The following is an 18,793-nucleotide window of genomic DNA, read 5'->3' as shown; positions in this document are numbered from 1 at the left end:
CGGGCCGTGAACCACGGAAACACAGTCCAACATTCTAATCCCCGAGCCACCGATATTCTGTCAGATACGGGACGTGAACCACGGAAACACAGTCCAACATTCTAATCCCCGAGCCACCGATATTCTGTCAGATACGGGACGTGAACCACGGAAACACAGTCCAACATTCTAATCCCCGAGCCACCGGTCCCGTATCTGACAGAATATTTTCCGTGGTTCGCGGCTCGGGGATTAGAATGTTGGACTGTGACTTGCTAGATGGAAGTAACATCTGATTATGAACTCTCTGTTGATAATGTTCGGAGCTCACATACCTGGACTTGTAATTATAAGCATTACTCACAGCTACTGCCATTAGGGACATATGTCATATTACTCAATACAGTGGAAAGTTATAGAAAATGTTCAAATTACTCACATATCCTACTTGTGTGAGAGAGTATCAAAATCGTTTCACTTTAACTCTTTGTAACTGCTAGTCTCTTTAATTGAGTTTAAAAGAGTAGTGAGTGTGCACAGTATGTAAGAAATGTCCTAGTCACAAAACTGCCGCTCAGAGTAAACAACACACGCAACAGACAGTTGTAGCTGAGCCAACTAGTTTGCCAAAGAGGATCAATTCTCCAGACAATCTTTCATTTCTTCCTACCTTTTGCATAAATATGTTTCCAGTCTAAGTTATCTTACAGGTCTGTGTTTTGAGAATATTTACTTTCTCTGAATTTAATATTTTATACAGTCATGTATAAAAGTGTAGTATAATTGTTGTTATCTGCAGTCTGTTAACTGTGGGGAATCGAGCCCCGGCTTTTTTAGTTACATTAATGAAAACTTGCCGTTTATCCACCGGGGCACAAGAACTTACTACTACAATAATGATATTTAAATTGAACATTCTTAAAGAAGGGGGACTTGTGCTTTGAGAAAAGTAACAAAGGTTCTTTCTTATTGTGAATTATAGACATTTTATTTATAGTCTGGTGGTTTCTTCAATTTCACTATAAAGGTTTCTCAAGTTAGAATGACTTGCGAGTCACGAATCAGTATTGTACTTAAATACCAGTTATATTTGTTTTGATTTAGAGAGACAGTAACTTAATCCTCACCTCCGTAAATAACATATTTGACTTCAATGATTAAAAACAATATAATTAAAATACTAAACTACATAATGATTAAAATTAAAAATAAATAGAATTAGCTGCAATATTTATTGGTCTGTGTTGAGCATTAAAATCTAAATTTAAGACTATAACCTTATATAAACCTACTGTACTACATTAAAACAGTTTCAAAATTGCCTTGATTTGTCAATAAAGTGACTTAACTCACAGATTTTAACATTTTTAAATTTAACATCTCTCAAAAAATACTACTGAACAAGAAATATTTCATTAGAGCTATGCATACAAGACAAACATCTCATTTAATATATGTGATAAGGGAAGCTTACCCTAGTATTGGATAGATATTTAACACATTACCAATTGTAATTCAAGCTTTAACATTTCAAGTAAAAGAATGCAAGGGAAATAATTATAATTCTTAACACGTCATTTAGCATGTGTGGATTTAACAGCATATCAAACCATAAGGTAAGTTTAAAGTTTGTATATTACTACAGTTAACTCTACATTGACAGTGTTATCTAATGGAAGGACCAATCAAAGCTATGTTTCATATTGGTATATTACTACAGTTAACTGTACATTGACAGAGTTATCTAATGGAAGGACCAATTAAGCTATGTTTCATATTGGTATATTACTACAGTTAACTACATCGTACAGAGTTATCTAATGGAAGGACCAATCAAAGCTATGTTTCATATTGGTATATTACTACAGTTAACTCTACATTGACAGAGTTATCTAATGGAAGGACCAATAAAGCTATGTTTCATATTGGTATATTACTACAGTTAACTCTACATTGACAGAGTTATCTAATGGAAGGACCAATCAAAGATATGTTTCAAGTCGGTATATTACCTTGAAACATAGCTTTGATTGGTCCTTCCATTAGATAAAACTGTATGATGTAGAGTTAACTATAGTACTATACCGACTTGAAACATAGCTTTGATTGGTCCTTCCATTAGATAACACTATATGATGTAGAGTTAACTGTATTGGTATATTATTACAGTTAACTCTACATCATAGAGTGCTACCTAATGGAAAGTCCAAAAACCCATTCACAGAGTTCCAAAAGACAACTGAATGATTACATGAGTGGATCTTATTTTGGGGTAAAGAGAAACCTTATAAACTTTATTTCATTACATGTTTTAACTTATTTTATCCAGAACTTTAATGTGACAACAATATAAAGGAATCATTTATTTTCGGAAGGAAATGTTTATCAGTGGGCAAGATTCAAGTACAAAATACCACAAAATGATCTGTTTTTCAGTGATGATAAAGTAGATTTTTAAATGTATACAGTTTGATGAGGATACTGATATTACTGAGTTGGTCTGACTGAGGGCTTGCGGTTTTAAGCCTGATACTGCAAAAACGTTCTCCGCATTTGTAGGTCTTGAGGGCATTATAAGAATACGGTCAAATCTCATTATTCGATCAGACGAAAGTAGCACAAGAGTTGGGAACCGCTGACTACCTGCCTTTTCTCTCACCTATTAGTTGAAATGTATGGATGATTAACACAGACAACCTTTTTTTATATCTTTGCGCAAATATTTTGTAAGAAAGCCTAACTGATAATAAACAAAAAGAAATTGGGAAGTTTGGTAAAAAATCATTAAACAATACATATATTATACCAATAATTTATAAGAAATCTGTTATATAAGCATCTTAATTAACGGGAAAAATAATACACAATTCAATCAATATTTAATACATTTTAAACCACATTTCTACCAAACGTTATGCTACATATTATAGTAAATTGACGCACACATATATATGTATAAAACACAAGTAATTTTATAAACAGTCCCTGATGTATCATCCAATTAAAGAGCTTATTTGCATTAAAATCACTTACACCGTCACAAAAAAGTCATCTATATGGTAAGGATGTATAAACGAAAAGCTGTCTATATGGTAAGGATGTGTAAACAGAAAGTTGTCTATACGGTAAGGATGTATAAACAGAAAGTCGTCTATATGGTAAGGATGTATAAACTCATTGATTAAAACACGGTGACTAAACACTTTAACTGGCAGTTTATGAATCATTGATGTTTTTGAGTACATACAATGAGTGCTAATGATGATGTCACTATATCTATGAACTTATGTTTCTTACATTGAATAAAACATTTTTTATAAATTTGTACAATAGTAAAACATTTGAGACATTACACAAAGAGTTCTGAAAAAGAAAAACAATTTTTATAGCTGTCTCATTAGAATCGCAAAGTAAAACCTGAAGCACAAGATAGTCGACTTCAAATTCAGAGCCTGATTTCAAAACGGTGAGAAGTGGACAAAAACAAATTCATTAATTTTGTTTTAAAACAAAATGTAGCTGTTAAATGTAGCTACGTGAATGTAAAGCTAGTAGAACTCCGAACAATAATATATAATTATGGAATCGTCGCTTTTAAGTCATTCGTTAAAATTTAATTCTTAATTTTCCAATGTTTGCTTAGAACTAATAGATTATCCTATAATTTAAACATTTCACTGATAAAAACCTGTTCTATTTTCAGGTATTTCTGAAGGAACTGATTTGAAGTTTATATTCTAATTTTTGTTCAATTAAAAAAGGAGTAAGCTCATACAATGTATATTTACTATTAATGCTGTATTAATTACAAATCTACATCATAAATACTTAAAGAAAGTCATTTAAAAAGAACAAAAATTTACATTCGAGCTGGCATATATTTTAGGCCAAACAAAGAACTAACAGTCTGAATCTTAATGAATGTTTATTTACAGGAGATACCACAATGTGCTTACTCTTTTTTTGAGACTAATTAACTGTTGATAAAATTACACTAGTTTATCGTTTTTTAAGGGAATTTTAACACGGGTTGCATATATTGAAACTCTAGAATCTAAAATATTATAATTTTCACAATTTATTGTGGATAATAAAAACGTTAGGTTTTGCAGAAAACTAGACTGCGTAGACGGTTTTATAGATGCAATTAAAGCAATTATTACTTCTTGTTGGCTAACACAACGTAAAAGAATGACCCACATAGAAATAAAGTTTAAAATTATCCCTTCCTTCTCCCCCTAAGAAAACTTTCATTAGATAGATTTATCACAAGTTATTAAATTAACCCAAGTAAAGTTAAACTACTTATAAAATGTTAAATAATGTTCCAACCACTACTACTAATGTGGTAAACACTATTGAATGGTCTATAATCACCCTGTATTGTTAATAAACTTTTCATCACCAATATTATAATCGCCTAATAATTAATCTACCTTCTATAGCTAACTCTACCATGGTGCTAAGGCTACTCATCTGCTTCTATGTTCTGGTATGTAGTCCTGAGAGAAGGTCTTAGTGAGGTTAGAACCCAGGGCCTTAGGAATGAGAATGCTATACAGTGGTCTGGTTGTTTCTAAGGTTCCGGGTTCAAATATCACTAACAGAGATTTTCAAGAGTTCACGTACTTGAAAGTAACAAATTTTAGTGAAAATGTAGGTTTATAAAATTGTTTGATACTGTAAAATTTGAAAATAAAAAACTGACTACTCCTCTACAGGCAGTCCAGTAAAAGTGGATACAAATATAGTTTTGTTAAATAAATTTCTTTCCAGAATTTTTCTTCTGTGCCAGTGGCTATGGTGTTGATAGATGAAATCAGTCCAATAAGTCATTTCTCTAACAAAAAAATAAATTTACATTAATTTATAACCATGTAAAAATTAAACCAAGCAATAAAACAATTTACACAAATTTTAATATAAATATCTGTATCAAACTCACTTGATTTAATTAGTCATTCGTTAACAAAGCCATTATAATCATGTAAAAATTAAATCAAGCAATAAAATGGCTTACACATGTGTTAGTGAAAAAATCTGTATTAAATATTTGTTTGATCTAATTATAAAATATACTTGTTAAAGTTAATATTTAATGGTGCTCGTAAGAAAACTGGAGAACAATCTTGTGATTTAAAATGATTTACTGTACACTGATGTTCAACAGAAAAGTATCAAATACTACAGGTTCAGAAATGTTATGCACATAATAACTTGAAACACAAACAGCAAATGATTGAAACAAACACAAATGAATAAATAAGCAGATTCTTTGTTCACAGCTATCATACATCTTTGATTACTAGCTAGTTTCTATATTAATTTTGCAGATATTTTCTTGCTAAGGCAGGATAGTAGGTTGGAAGTAAGATATGTTCACAAGATGCTGTATAAAGGGTATTTTAGACATGATAGAGTCTTGGCTATTAATGGGCTGGTGCTGTCTGTTGCCAATGTTTCTACTTATATACTGAGGAATAGTCTCAATTTAGTAGCTGAAATGCTTAATGAAAAGGTAGAGACCACAGTCAGAATGATTTCAATAGAAGCACTGTTAGATCAGGGCAATGCTCAAGTATTATGCTCCTAAATAACTATGTCGAGGATGATTCAGAGGAGACCTCATGTATACACTAACTTGAACAAGACTTTGTACCACTTCCCACTCCAGGAGTGCATGACACAGGAACAAGGCCAAACAAGTATAAGTAGTATAACACAAATGCTGTTGTATGTAAACTTTGTCTAAGTTACAGGTTTAGTCCAAGTAACACGTCATGAGCTTCTAGAAAATTCATGTCCCTTCGTGAAGCCTCGAGTGTTTACTAGATGTGCGGTATTCTTGTATATATAAGACCACCAAGAAGTGACAGCAACAATCGGAATTGAATTGCAGACAGAGATAGAGATGACAATTGAGTCAAGCACGTAAATCGTTCGTTCGTTGTGAATTATAGCGTTTGTTTAAGTTATAGCGTGACTGGGGAAATTAAGTGTATTACAAAGTTGTATTGAGAAAGAATAAACTAGTTTTATTTAAGAAAGGAGTTGTATCGCTAAAGTTTCTTCGGAAGGCATTTTTACGGAAAATTAACAAATGACCAGAGACGTAACAATACATTTGTAATAAAAATATAGTTTTACACACACACTTGAAAGCAATAGACACACTGTTATATTTCAACCTGAACAAACAAGTAATCCTGATCTAACCTTCAAAGACTTAAATTTTAAAGTCTACAAATGTTCTAGTTGTCTCATCTCTTAAATATCCCTTCATGAATAACAGTGAAAATAGTGGATCCACTATATTTTGCACTTGGTTGTGTTGAAGATTATCAATTAACTTGGTGTCTTTCTCTAAGTTAAATATAACACACTTATGAATATTCCATATTATGAAAACATGAAACATGTGGTGTTTCTTGCTCATTGTGACCTAAGCTTAGCTAATTACTGCTTTTTCTAACAAACATACACTTGTCAATATTCAAGCCAAATTCTCTGTTTGCTTAAAAAAAAGTGTTCTCTTGGATTAACTATATTCATGCATATAATCAAATATACACAAACTGGTCCATATGTGATGCAATAGATAAGAACTGACATACACATCTGTTTTTACATTACCTCTACCAGTTGTTCATGAAAACTGATGATATATAGTGCTTAGACCACTACTATGTATGTTGTATCACAGCCAGCATGACGAGCCCTGGTATTAGATGAAAGACTTCATCAATCCTGGATATAGCAGATTCAATGTGGTTGACATAAACTATTTTCCTTTTCTTTCACCCATGGGATCTTAGAATTACATATTAACCAGTGCATACTTATAGCAAGTAAATGCACCATTCAGTGGCAAGCCCACTAACCTTAGCAACTAATGTCAGCATCAGTCATGCTGTACATGGTTTACATACATACAGCCCTCAGGCAACACATAAAAAAACTATATCACTCCAACTTGAAAATAATAGTTTAAATGTTTGTTGTTAGACACAAATCTACACAATGGGCTATCTGTTCTCTGTCTACCTTAGGTATTGGAACCCAATTTTTAGTGTTAAACCCTTAGACTTACCAGGGGATGAAAAGAAATCACTGATTGAAGTAAGCAGAAATGGTTGTTCCTGTCATAATAATTTCATGTCAACTACAAAATAACTTTAATCCAAGGGACAATAAAAAATTACTTTTGTATCATAAAACATGAATCAACCCAAACTAATATGTTTTTCATTAATATTGACATCTAGGGATCATCAGTAACATTAGACAAAGACAAAATGCTGTTCTAGAATGGAACTCCCTTAATGCAGTTCAGAAAGACTGGTTGAGAAGATCTAACAAATCATCAGAAGTGGCCTTGGAGGGTGATATGTAAAAAACTTATGTGCAAGATTGCAAATATACATGGGTAGTTTCTACAAACAAGGCTGTCAAAAACCTTAACCTGAGAGCCCAAAATGCATGGACTGCAAATTATATTCAGCATTAGTTAGTCAATTTCCATTTATCATCAATAGTCAAAACAAAATGTTAATTTCAGTAGGATTTTGTTTGTATCTATGTAGTTCTGTGCAGCCAGCTCTACAGGAATATCACAACAACTCACTAGATAGACCAAGTAATCATCACAATTCAGGCCAACATCATGCTACCAAATATTGCTCAACAGTTCAGAAAGTAAGGGTTGAAACACCATTTCAATTGTTCACCTATCAACCAAATGTTCTAAATGTAGAGTAGTGAGTGGTTATCATATAATATCTGGTAAACATCTTGCTGCAAGTAGCTACTAGATAGTTTAGAATGTTTCAGTTATTGGTTTGCAATCAACTGACCATCCATTTAAACACTGGTAGGTTAAACTGTTTCACATCACCACATAATTAAATGATTGAGTAGAAAGGTACCTACTACCATCTTCTCTACTACTGTGTGGCTGGCTGAGATGCTGTCAGCATAAGTAGAGGTCCTCATTCCCTCCAAAAGCCCGAAGACATATGTACACGATGAATGTGATTTCCTCCTATGATATGATGCCTGAATACTGTGACATGCAGAAATAACTGTTGTTGCATTTCAATTCAATCTCAGTTGCCAGATACAGTCCCAGACATTGTTAATGTGCCTCTTCAGCTAGGAAGGCTTCTAAATATTCTAAAGAGCTACTGCATCATGGTGAGATACCAAATGTTCCAAGAAACATCACATTGAACTTATCTACTACTCAATTCTCACTACTCTTCTTGGCCACAGGTGACTTACCAGTGTCTGGAAATGCCTGGGCTAGTTAAAGAATATCTTGGACTAGCTGAGTAAGTAACAGGATGTCTAAGCAGATTTTTACCACCAGGTCCTTTCTTCATCACCTTCTGCTTCTCTATGTGGAAGTAAACCAGCAGAGGTCATGTAGCAACAGCTAGGGTTTACTCCAGCCACATGTAAACCTCAGTGAACAGATCAAGAGCATAGACAAAACAATGGCCAGTAAAAGCTCTTACTCTTAGTCCAAGAAAAATCCTCTCCTACTCCTTGTCACTTTATCAGATAATATCCACACCTCACCCACAGCTTTCTTCTCTCCACTATAAATTTCATTTGGTTGTAGAAGGTGCAACTTTATGAACACTTTGCAAACCATACAGAGAAACAAATGGAAAAAGAAGCATGTTTAAAATAAATTCCACAAATATTTTGTTCAAATGTAACTTATTCTGTGGTATTCAGGTATTCTGAAACCCAACAGAAAAGTATCAAAAATCTGCAATACAGCAGATTGTGGAAATGTTATATGTAATGCTCAGTGAGCCAGTAGAATTCCTCTGTTCTTTCCATTTCCTAATTCTTTATTAAGCTCTATAAAATTATATTTACACCAAATGGTAATTAAATAACTATAATATATGACATAGTTGATCTACAACTAATATGGAAATTAATATGCTTTCAACACTTTTCTTATGAAATTGAGAACTCAAAATATGAAAAGGAAATTCAAAAGAATATTTTCACATCATTTTTTAAATTGTGGCTATAAAAAAAAAGACTAATTGGTTTCTTTAGAAACTAGATTCTGGTGATTAATTCTGGTATTTGAAATTTTACAGTAATTCAAAATTTATAAGTTGGAACTAACCTAAATTGTCTAAGCTGGCTGAACCTCGTAATGTTATGTAGGGATTACCAGATTGAATTTTAATTTTGCTCTAAGTAGGTAGCTTGTTTTTATCAGAAGTTATATTAATAAGCATTAGAGTTTATAATATTTATTGTATTCAATGCTTTACAACTACAGGTGACATAGAACACAATCTTATGGTTGTTTGGAACACACCTGGTTTTTTCAGGTCACAGTCAACTGCTTATTGTTTAGACTACAAAAATTCAAAACATTTTTGTATCAAGAAGCACTCTCACTATTTTACTGTTTTTGATTTTTGGGCAGAAAATTATAAACATAAGGTTTTATTTGTTCACCAAGTACATTTACTTATTCCTTATATTATAATGCACTAATAAATATTGAATTTTTTATTATAATATACCATTTGGCTCCTGTTGACTTCTAAGGCTTGCTTGACACTTCATCTGGTATATTAGTTGCCACCTGGCAATGGCTTATCAACTATTTCTTCTCTTCTTTTTGCAAAAAAAATAATCAAAAGATCATTATGATTTATTAACAAAGTATTCATAGTATCGGTGTTATCACAAACAGCAGTTTTTATTTATCATTTATGTAGTTACTGAATTATATGTATATATTGAATGATACTTTCATTGTTTTTGCATTACTCTTCAAGACCTTGGAAAGCAAAAGCAATAAATACTGTAGACTGTTACGTTTATGTTATTATATGTTTATGGAACATTGAATATTAATTTCTTTTCATGTTAACAAGTATAAGTCCCTGTACGTCAGATAACTCTTTTAAACTCATTATAACTTTTGGTAATCATACAAATTCACCACAATTAAGAATAAGGGCAACCCTTAAAATATTTACTTAAAAATAAAGCTTTTAGACTTAATACAACATTTTAAGAAATATATAATTGTTGTATGCAGGGATGTGATCCCGAGGAGAATAAATAACTATAAATTTGCAAAATATATTTTTCCAAACATTTTTAGCATTTGTTGTATTATTCTACTATTCTGCTTGAAAATTCTCTTGCATACCATGATACAAGTTTATATATTGTAAATGAAAGCAGGAGTTGTACATGAACAGAAGACCCATGGAAAAATAGAATAAACCCAGCAAATGAGAGACATTACCTATCGAGTTCTATTAGTTCAGAAGATATAAACGTGTTTATATAAAAATGTAAGCATTATTGTCCTATGGTGCTTAAGACATATTGTATCACAAGCCTTGTCACTAAATCTCCATGGTGGTAATCTGACAAAATTTCCTACCTGCTTATTACATAATTAAAGGATAACACAATAATCTACAACTCAGCATATTTCATTTAAGCAGGAGTTACTTAATGGATAATTACAAAAACAAAACATAAAACAATATTAACAATTCTTTAGTAACATACAGTTGTATTCATGATGTTAGAAAAACACGTAGGTTCAAGCACTTTCAAAAGGTGGACCTTTGTTCTTCAGTTATAAATATTCTATGATAAAATCTAAGTACAGGCATTTATGGTAAAAATTAACTTATATTTCATTACAAAAACGTGTAACAACACTCCTTTAATTTACAAAATAACATCATAAAATGTTTGGAAAATTTTCATTATATTAATTCTTTCTGATAACATTTAAAAAGAATGATAAAATGGTAAAAGTAATTAGTAAAGGACATTGTTTTTCTGATGCACATTTTGTTGCAGAGGTTAAAGTCCTAAACTTTTATTAGTTAAGAGTGGATAATATGATCTTGAAATTGTTTACTAAATATGATTCTTCTAGGATATTTATGCATATATGGGAAGAAAAAAAATTCTGGTACATGTTTCTTTATAAAAACTGATAAATATAAAATTAACCTACTTAACTTTGATACATTTTCTCTTCTTCACACCACACTGTGAGTTATTGTGGTTTTTGTCTCTATCCATCCCATCTGAGTTTTTTCTAAATAATAAGAAAATAGTACAATACTTCAGGAGTGATTATAAACTGTTAAGTGTATATATATAACATTAAAGTATCTAACCAGTAATACATACTGCACATGATTTACTATCCAAGATTTTCAAATAATGCTTACATGTATATGTAAACGAAATGTCAAATCATCAGCAGTAATCAAGCTAGAGAAATTATTTTCACTTGAATGAGTTATTAAAAGATTTAACTGCTGTTAGAAACTTACATAAAATGTAAAAGTTGAGACTAGTTTCAGTGCAACTCCAATTAATTATTGTGACATATAATAAATAGTTCAGAAAAAAGTCTCTGCATTAGTTCAGAACAATTATTTTGACTTTGAGGATACATTAGTGAAACTCTTCTTTAGGGTTTTTCATAAAACTAGTTGCTCATACAACATTTAATAACAACTGGTGTACTTACTCAATATCTTTGGGCAAAAACTTTTCATTTTCAGCCTGAGTACTACAGTCTTCATCAACTATCCCATTGCAATTTACGTGAACAATAGTTTTAGGACAAGAACTTTTTCCACCTTTGGTATCACAATCTTTATTAAATAGCATTTTTTGCTCATTAAAAATAAGGCTTTCATGACACTCGGTGGATAAAGATTTATTATTACGTGTTTCCAATGAGATTGGAAATGTATTGCTACTATCCTCTGGGCACTTTAACTCATTGACAAAGCATTTTGTGTTATTTTTATGTTCTTTATTTGTTATGCTAATACTGTCTAAATTGTCTTTCTCATACTTTTTTATATGCAGTTCATCATAAATACTATCAGCACTAGGATTAAATGGCTCATCAACACAATACTTATTTATCTCACAAATTCTAGAGCATAAAGTTTTTCTTTTGTCATCTTCCCCTGTACTAAATGGTAACAGAAAGGTAGGACTCTTAGTTTCATCCTGAATATCGGATGAGTCTTTTACTCCTCGAGTTCTTCTGATTTTCATCTTCTGAGAGATATCTTCTTCATCGATGACAATGTGTTCCAACTGATTCTGCCATTTTCCAGCAGTGGTGTCAGGAAAACAATCAGAGACAGCATTTCCAAAAGGTCTGCATAAAACTTTATCCACAACATGGTTTATAATTTTTTGTTGACTTGTCTGAAATGTTTTAGCCTGTTTTTTGCACAGGTTAATTGGCTCATCAGTTAAAACATCAAAACTGGAACTATCAGTTGGAATTGGAATTGATTGAGTTTGCTGAGAAAATGAACTCAAATTATGTTTTCTTGAAAGTGATTGAGATAATGGATTAACTGAGGTGTTGAATGACATTTGTGATAAATCTTTGTCAATGTCTATCTCCATCATTGGTATAGGGGTATAGACCTGACTTTTCTGCTTGTTCTCAAACCTAGCAATACTATTGCATGGATTACAAGAATAGCAAGAATCCCCCCTGTTAACAGTTTTTGTTCCAGGTGACCTTGTTCCAATATTCTGTTGTCCAGATAGACACCCCTATACAGAAAAACAGTTGAAATAATCAACTCCTTACATAATATGAATAAAATTGCTTATCTTTACAATAAATGCTAAAATATTACAGTTTAATACAGTTATTTTTGAAAGACGTTTAACTCTTAAGTTATTATTACTTTTTTTACATGATGTCACAAATATAATGCTAAAATACAGCATAGTGTTATAAAATTCTTGTTTTCTGTGCTGATATAAAACATAAAATATAAATAATGAATCACAATAAGTGCATTACTTTTCGTTTGCATATATATATATATATATATATATACACAAAATTATTATTATGAAAATATCTGGATTCCTTGAATTTATAGCAAACAGTACTTCACAATAATCACACTGAAGAAACAATTACTGAAAACCTTGATGTGGCTATACACATTGCAAAAGTAAAAACAAAAAAAATTATTTTATATTTGTAAATCTCAAATAAGGAATGAACTGGTAATTTTTTACCCCAGCTAATTCCTGTAATGCAGAACAAGCACTTGTAGTTTGAAGGTCAGCTGGAAGCTGCTTTAGAGTTGGTTTAAAAGTTCCATTCTGTACATAACGCTTTTTTGGAGGTTTAGAAACAGTTAAATGACTATGTAGAGATAACACTGTTAAATTTGTTGGAGTTTCAGATCTCGGTGAGGATGAAGGTGCTTCTAAAGGATCTGTAAAATAATATGTATGTATACTTAAATTTTAGGATTACAGATAAACACTTGATAAAACATATTAACTTCTCAAGTGTCTATCACTGAAAAACATATTCCATTTAGCATAAGAAACATTTTCCATGTTAAATTGTGTGTACAGTGTTTGTTATGAAGGTAAAAATAATGATTTGTCTTTCATAAGATGGTCAGAAAAAATATTAAGAAATATTACTATCATAAACTGAATTTCCAATGGTGTAACAACTATTGACAAAGATAGGTACAAGGTTAGGTTAGTGTTTTGACTGTTCATAAATTTTTCAAATTAATGTAACTAATAATAAGAATAAAATTTAACATTTTCTCTATACTAAAAATATTCACCACTAAATGAATGGAATTTTAAGAAGTTAAGTTATCTAATGTTTTTACTTGTGCAGTTGCAGAAGACCAATTGTGTTGAGGTTTAACTTCAGTTTGCACATTCAGTTTGAAGATCTTTAAACAAATATATAACACAATGTTTTGGGACAACAAGGGCCTCTTGGTCCATCTCAGCTGTCCCATCCTCTAAACTAAAACTATTAAATGATTAAATTTTTAAAAATCTTAAAGCCAGTCCTTATCATTCATATAGTTATCAAGCTTTCTCTTAAAGTCAAATTTACTGCCTCCACAGCATCCAATGGCAACCCATTCCAGAGACCTGCCACCCTGTTAGAAAAATAAAACTGACTCCTACCCTGCCAAACTTTATATTCGTGTCCCCTAGTCCTACTATTCTCACTGCTAAATATGAAAGAAGATGATGTATCAACACTATCAATTCCCTTTACAATCTTAAACACTTCAATCAGATACCCTCTAACTCTTCTTTTTTTCAAGAGAAAAGAATCTCGGAGATCTTAATCTCTCCTCATATGACAACCCTTCCATCCCAGGCACCATTCTAGTAATCCTTTTCTGAATCTTTTCCAATAATTCAATGTCCTTCTTAAGGTAAAGAGTTCAAGACTGAACACAGTACTCCAAATGTGGCCTAACCAGTAACCTATACAATGAAATTATAACCTCTTTAGACTTATGTTCAATATTTCTGTTGATACAACCTAAAATCATATTTGCCCTATCACTAGCAATGGCACATTGCTTGGATGATTTAAAAGACTGATCAACTATTACATCAAAATCTCTTTTTTTTTCATGACACTGTTAAGATAATTTCCATCCAAATTATACTTATAATTCAATTGATGATAATCCATTATCTTTCATTTATTATAATTAATACCAATCTGCCATTTATTTACCCAACTCACTAAATGATCTAAATCCATTTGTAAAGCAACAACATCCTCTTCATAACTAGAAACATCCAAGACCTTAATATCATCACCAACTTTAAGTAATTTATTGACCATTCCTTCATCTATGTGCACTATTCAGTACAAGATTATTTTATTTCTTTAAAAGAAAGTAAAAATTAACAAGACAAATAAAAAATTGGGAATTTAAAAACCTGCAAATAGAGATTAAAAAAAGTAAGGAAACAAGACTGGAGATACTGTATATACACAACACAAATTAATATCTGATGTACACCACTAAAGATAGTACCATACGCAATTTAATATCTGATAAACACCACTAACGATAGTACAACACAAATTAATATCTGATGTACACCACTAAAGATAGTACCATACGCAATTTAATATCTGATAAACACCACTAACGATAGTACAACACAAATTAAGATCTGATATACACCACTAACGATAGAAAAATACAAAATTTTTTTGATACTACGTGTGAAATTTCACATTGTCATATGAGAATTATTCTTTGGTAATAAATAATATGGGTGGATTCAAAACATTTTTGTCTATGAAGACCTAATTGAAGTGTGCCTAATTCCTATCAGTTATAAGTTTTGATACTTTGTTTTACTTTAAAATAAAAAGTAGTTTTTTCACGGTTACAAACTTTTCATTTTATATACCTGTATGCTGTTTTTAATATTAAAAAGTAACAGTATTTATAATTTCAGTTTTCTTTAACTTTCATAAACTGGTTTTTAAGACTGTTGTATAGGAAAACTGCTGCCAGTGGTATAAAAATAGCACTCGAAGTTCTTACACCAGATGTATGATCTGTATGAATGATATAGCAGCAATATTTCTTGTAAGAAACCTAAATTTTCAAAGGATACTAATATCTTAGGTGTATCCCATGGAAAATATATCTATTTAAATAAGATCTACTGCAAGAAGCTCAGTGAGTAATCTGCAATAGAACTTTAATATTGTTACGACAGCGGAAGTCATGTGATGCTAGTAACACGTCATGAGCTTCTAGAAAATTCATGTCCCTTCGTGAAGCCTCGAGTGTTTACTAGATGTGCGGTACTCTTGTATATAAGACCGTCAAGAAGTGCCGGCAACAATGTAATTGAATTGCAGACAGAGATAGAGACGACAATTGAGTCAAGCTCGTGAATCGTTCGTTCCTTGTGAATTATAGCGTTTATTTAAGTTATAGCGTGACTGTGTGAATTAATTGTATTGCAAAGTTGTATTGAGAAAGAATAAACTAGTTTTATTTAAGAAAGGACTTGTGTCGCTAAAGTTTCGTCGGAAAGAATTTTTACGGAAAATTAACTAACGATCAGAGACGTAACAATATTAAGAAGAGTAAATTAAAGCTTATAATTGTACAAAAATATAATTACAAATAATATAAATTTTCAGGAGTAAAATGAAATATTATTATTTTTAATAAGATCGTAGTTCAATCTTATTTGAAGTATTGTATTCAGTTTTACTTTTGATTTTTTACTTATGCAAATAATATTAATCTGATGGATAAGGTACAAAGATAGACAATTTAGATAACAGTGTGTGCACACACTCTCTGGTTGTAAATCAGTATTGTTCATTTTGGGTATTATGTTGGACTCAATTACTCAGAGATTTAATGTTATTCTGAAATAATATCCTGGCCGATTCTCCTGTTATTCTGTGGAAGTATCCCATTGCTCTAAAGTCAATTCAGTTTTATATAGATATACCTACTACTATTTTATGGAAGAACATGTAATATTCTCTCACTGTATGCTATAAAATGTTAAGTAATCACAGTTATTCAAAAACAAAGAATGGGTTTAATGTTTTAATAAAGTAAACATACCCTAAAGTTTACAGAAATAAGAATCATAATCAAAGATTTTAATTTACTAAAAAAACAGTTTATTGCTATTAGAAAATATTACAGTGGGTTTTATTTTTACATTTAATATTGTTGACAAAACAATACCTCTCAATATAATTACCTGTATTTTTCGTACTTTTAACATCTTGAAAACAAGATGTTCCACGTAAATTGAGTTTTAGCGAATGCTTGTTTAAAGATTGGAAACTAGCAGTTCCAATTGCTAAGCTGTTCTGAGGGGTACATGCCTTTCCATTCATAGGCGTTTCTTCATTTTCTTCATGCTATAAATAAATAACAATATTGAATTAATGATGTGTTGTCCTATTTAGTCTTATAATGAGATTGTTACAATCTAATACCAATTTTTTTAAAGATTGGACACTTTTCAACTTTTGTTTTTTACATACCAAAGTTAAATTTCAATGTGAACATGATACATTATTCCCTGAAATCTTGTTATGTAATTTTTATAACTTCACAAGTTAACTATCAGGTTATAGTATTATTGTTATGTAACTTCATAAGTTAACTATTAGGTTATAGTGTTATTGTTATGTAACTTCATAAGTTAACTATTAGGTTATAGTGTTATTGTTATGTAACTTCATAAGTTAACTATTAGGTTATAGTGTTATTGTTATGTAACTTCATAAGTTAACTATTAGGTTTAAAATAAATATTCACTAATTAATTTAATTGAAGGGTGTTTTTAAGATTAATAAAAAAAATCAAACAAGACTGTTAATTAAACTCAATTCTAATGCACAAAAGGAAAGGTCGACGATCAAGGTCACGTGCTCGACAGGATGGCTATTATTTGCCCCTTGAAAGTTGTAGTGCTTTTTGTTTGGCTGGTGATATGTTTGTAAACCCTTATTTTTAAAGACAAACTGTGAAAAGGCGGATCTATTTAAAGAACATCTCAAAAGCACATTTAAAACATATCAAGAACCCGATATGAATACACACTTTTACAATATGGTCAATAACTATGTACAGACCCAAATTCCCTGCCGAAACACTAAATATATCAAGGAACAACGATGTCAATGAAAACCGATCGCATATCAACTCACAAAAACAATCACAGAAATAGAAGTTATAAAAGCAATAAATTCTACTAAAAACAAAGCACCAGGTGAAGACGGCATACAGGTCCTCCTCCTCAAAAACGACACTCATAGATTATATGAACACCTAACTAACAGCACTATTTAACCTATGTCTAAACTCAGGATATATCCCGGTTGCTTGGAAGCAAGTGATAACACTAATGTTTCATAAAGAAGGACAACCAGCAAATAAACCGAACAACTACCGCCCGATCAGTCTGACCAGCTGTGTAGGGAAAATTCTGGAAAAAATAATTGAAAACAGACTTTCAAATTATCTAGAAGTCATCTCAAAATTACCGGAAATCCAAAATGGGTTTAGAAACTTTAGACAAACAACTGACCACTTGGTCAGCTTAACAGAAACCAATATTGACAGCTTCAACAAAAACGAATGCACTGTCGCATGTTTCCTTGATATCGAGAAAACGTTCGACACTGTCTGGCATGATGGTCTTGGGTTCCGTATGACTGAAATGGACCTACCGCGGGAAATTATTCGCTGGTTAACTAACATTTTGGAAAATAGAAATTGTAAAATAAATTTTAGGGGAACCTACTCGGAGTCATTTACTCCAGAGGCAGGCGTCCCCCAAGGAGGTGTAGTTAGCCCTATTCTATTCATCATGCATGTAAGCAATATACCCCTGAAAAAATATACAAAACATACATATGCCCAATCATAGTATACACATACCCAGCATGGATATAACATAGCACCTAAACAGATAAATAAATTATAAATAATACAAAACTCATTACTTACAACAGCCAATAAAATACCACCCAGCACATCATCCAAATTCATGTACAATTGCACAAACTATCGCCGATAGACTCTTGCATAATTATATAAATTACTTCATGAAAAATTAACATAAAAACGACCTACAATGCGAACTTGATCGCTACTACATTACATGATGGCAATAGACTTAAGCACCTCTCGCCAGTTAACATATATTTTAGACTAATAATGACTGGAGACGGCTTGAATGGGTAATGAAGAAAAACTTAAAGAGTTAATCAGGCCACCTAATGCTAGACTGAACACCCTACATTAGTATTAAACTAAGCTGAAAACATTTAAAAGGATATTTATGTAAAATGTTCTTAAATTAGGATTGAAACTGGTCAAATGTGTGTGTATTATATATTGAACTGTTCTGAGTTCAGGACTATGTAATATCGAACATTAGCGAGGGTGTA

At 31.4% G+C, this 18,793-nt stretch overlaps 1 protein-coding gene across 4 annotated transcripts in view; it reads right to left on the bottom strand.

Annotated features, from left to right (window-relative positions):
* Positions 1-2,136: 2,136 nt before the first annotated feature.
* The window catches only part of LOC106463355, a 26,691-nt gene continuing 10,034 nt past the window's right edge, over positions 2,137-18,793 (bottom strand). The window contains exons 2-8 of one of the 4 annotated variants that reach the window (XM_022390828.1): positions 16,591-16,753; positions 13,072-13,274; positions 11,534-12,591; positions 11,009-11,092; positions 9,540-9,633; positions 4,416-4,819; positions 2,137-2,638 (exon numbers count right to left, since the gene is read on the bottom strand). In XM_022390828.1, coding sequence (XP_022246536.1) covers positions 9,591-9,633; positions 11,009-11,092; positions 11,534-12,591; positions 13,072-13,274; positions 16,591-16,753 — 1,551 coding nt within the window. In that variant the 3' untranslated portion in view covers positions 2,137-2,638; positions 4,416-4,819; positions 9,540-9,590. Of the gene's footprint in view, positions 4,820-9,539; positions 9,634-11,008; positions 11,093-11,533; positions 12,592-13,071; positions 13,275-16,590; positions 16,754-18,793 lie in introns of all 4 variants that reach the window. The other 3 variants (XM_013923378.2, XM_022390829.1, XM_022390830.1) reach the window with 3 other exon arrangements.

The sequence above is a fragment of the Limulus polyphemus genome, unplaced genomic scaffold, assembly GCF_000517525.1.
Source record: "Limulus polyphemus unplaced genomic scaffold, Limulus_polyphemus-2.1.2 Scaffold1384, whole genome shotgun sequence".
Classification (NCBI taxonomy): domain Eukaryota; kingdom Metazoa; phylum Arthropoda; class Merostomata; order Xiphosura; family Limulidae; genus Limulus; species Limulus polyphemus.
Note: the sequence above shows the minus strand (reverse complement) of the source record. Positions and strands in the feature narration are given on the sequence as shown.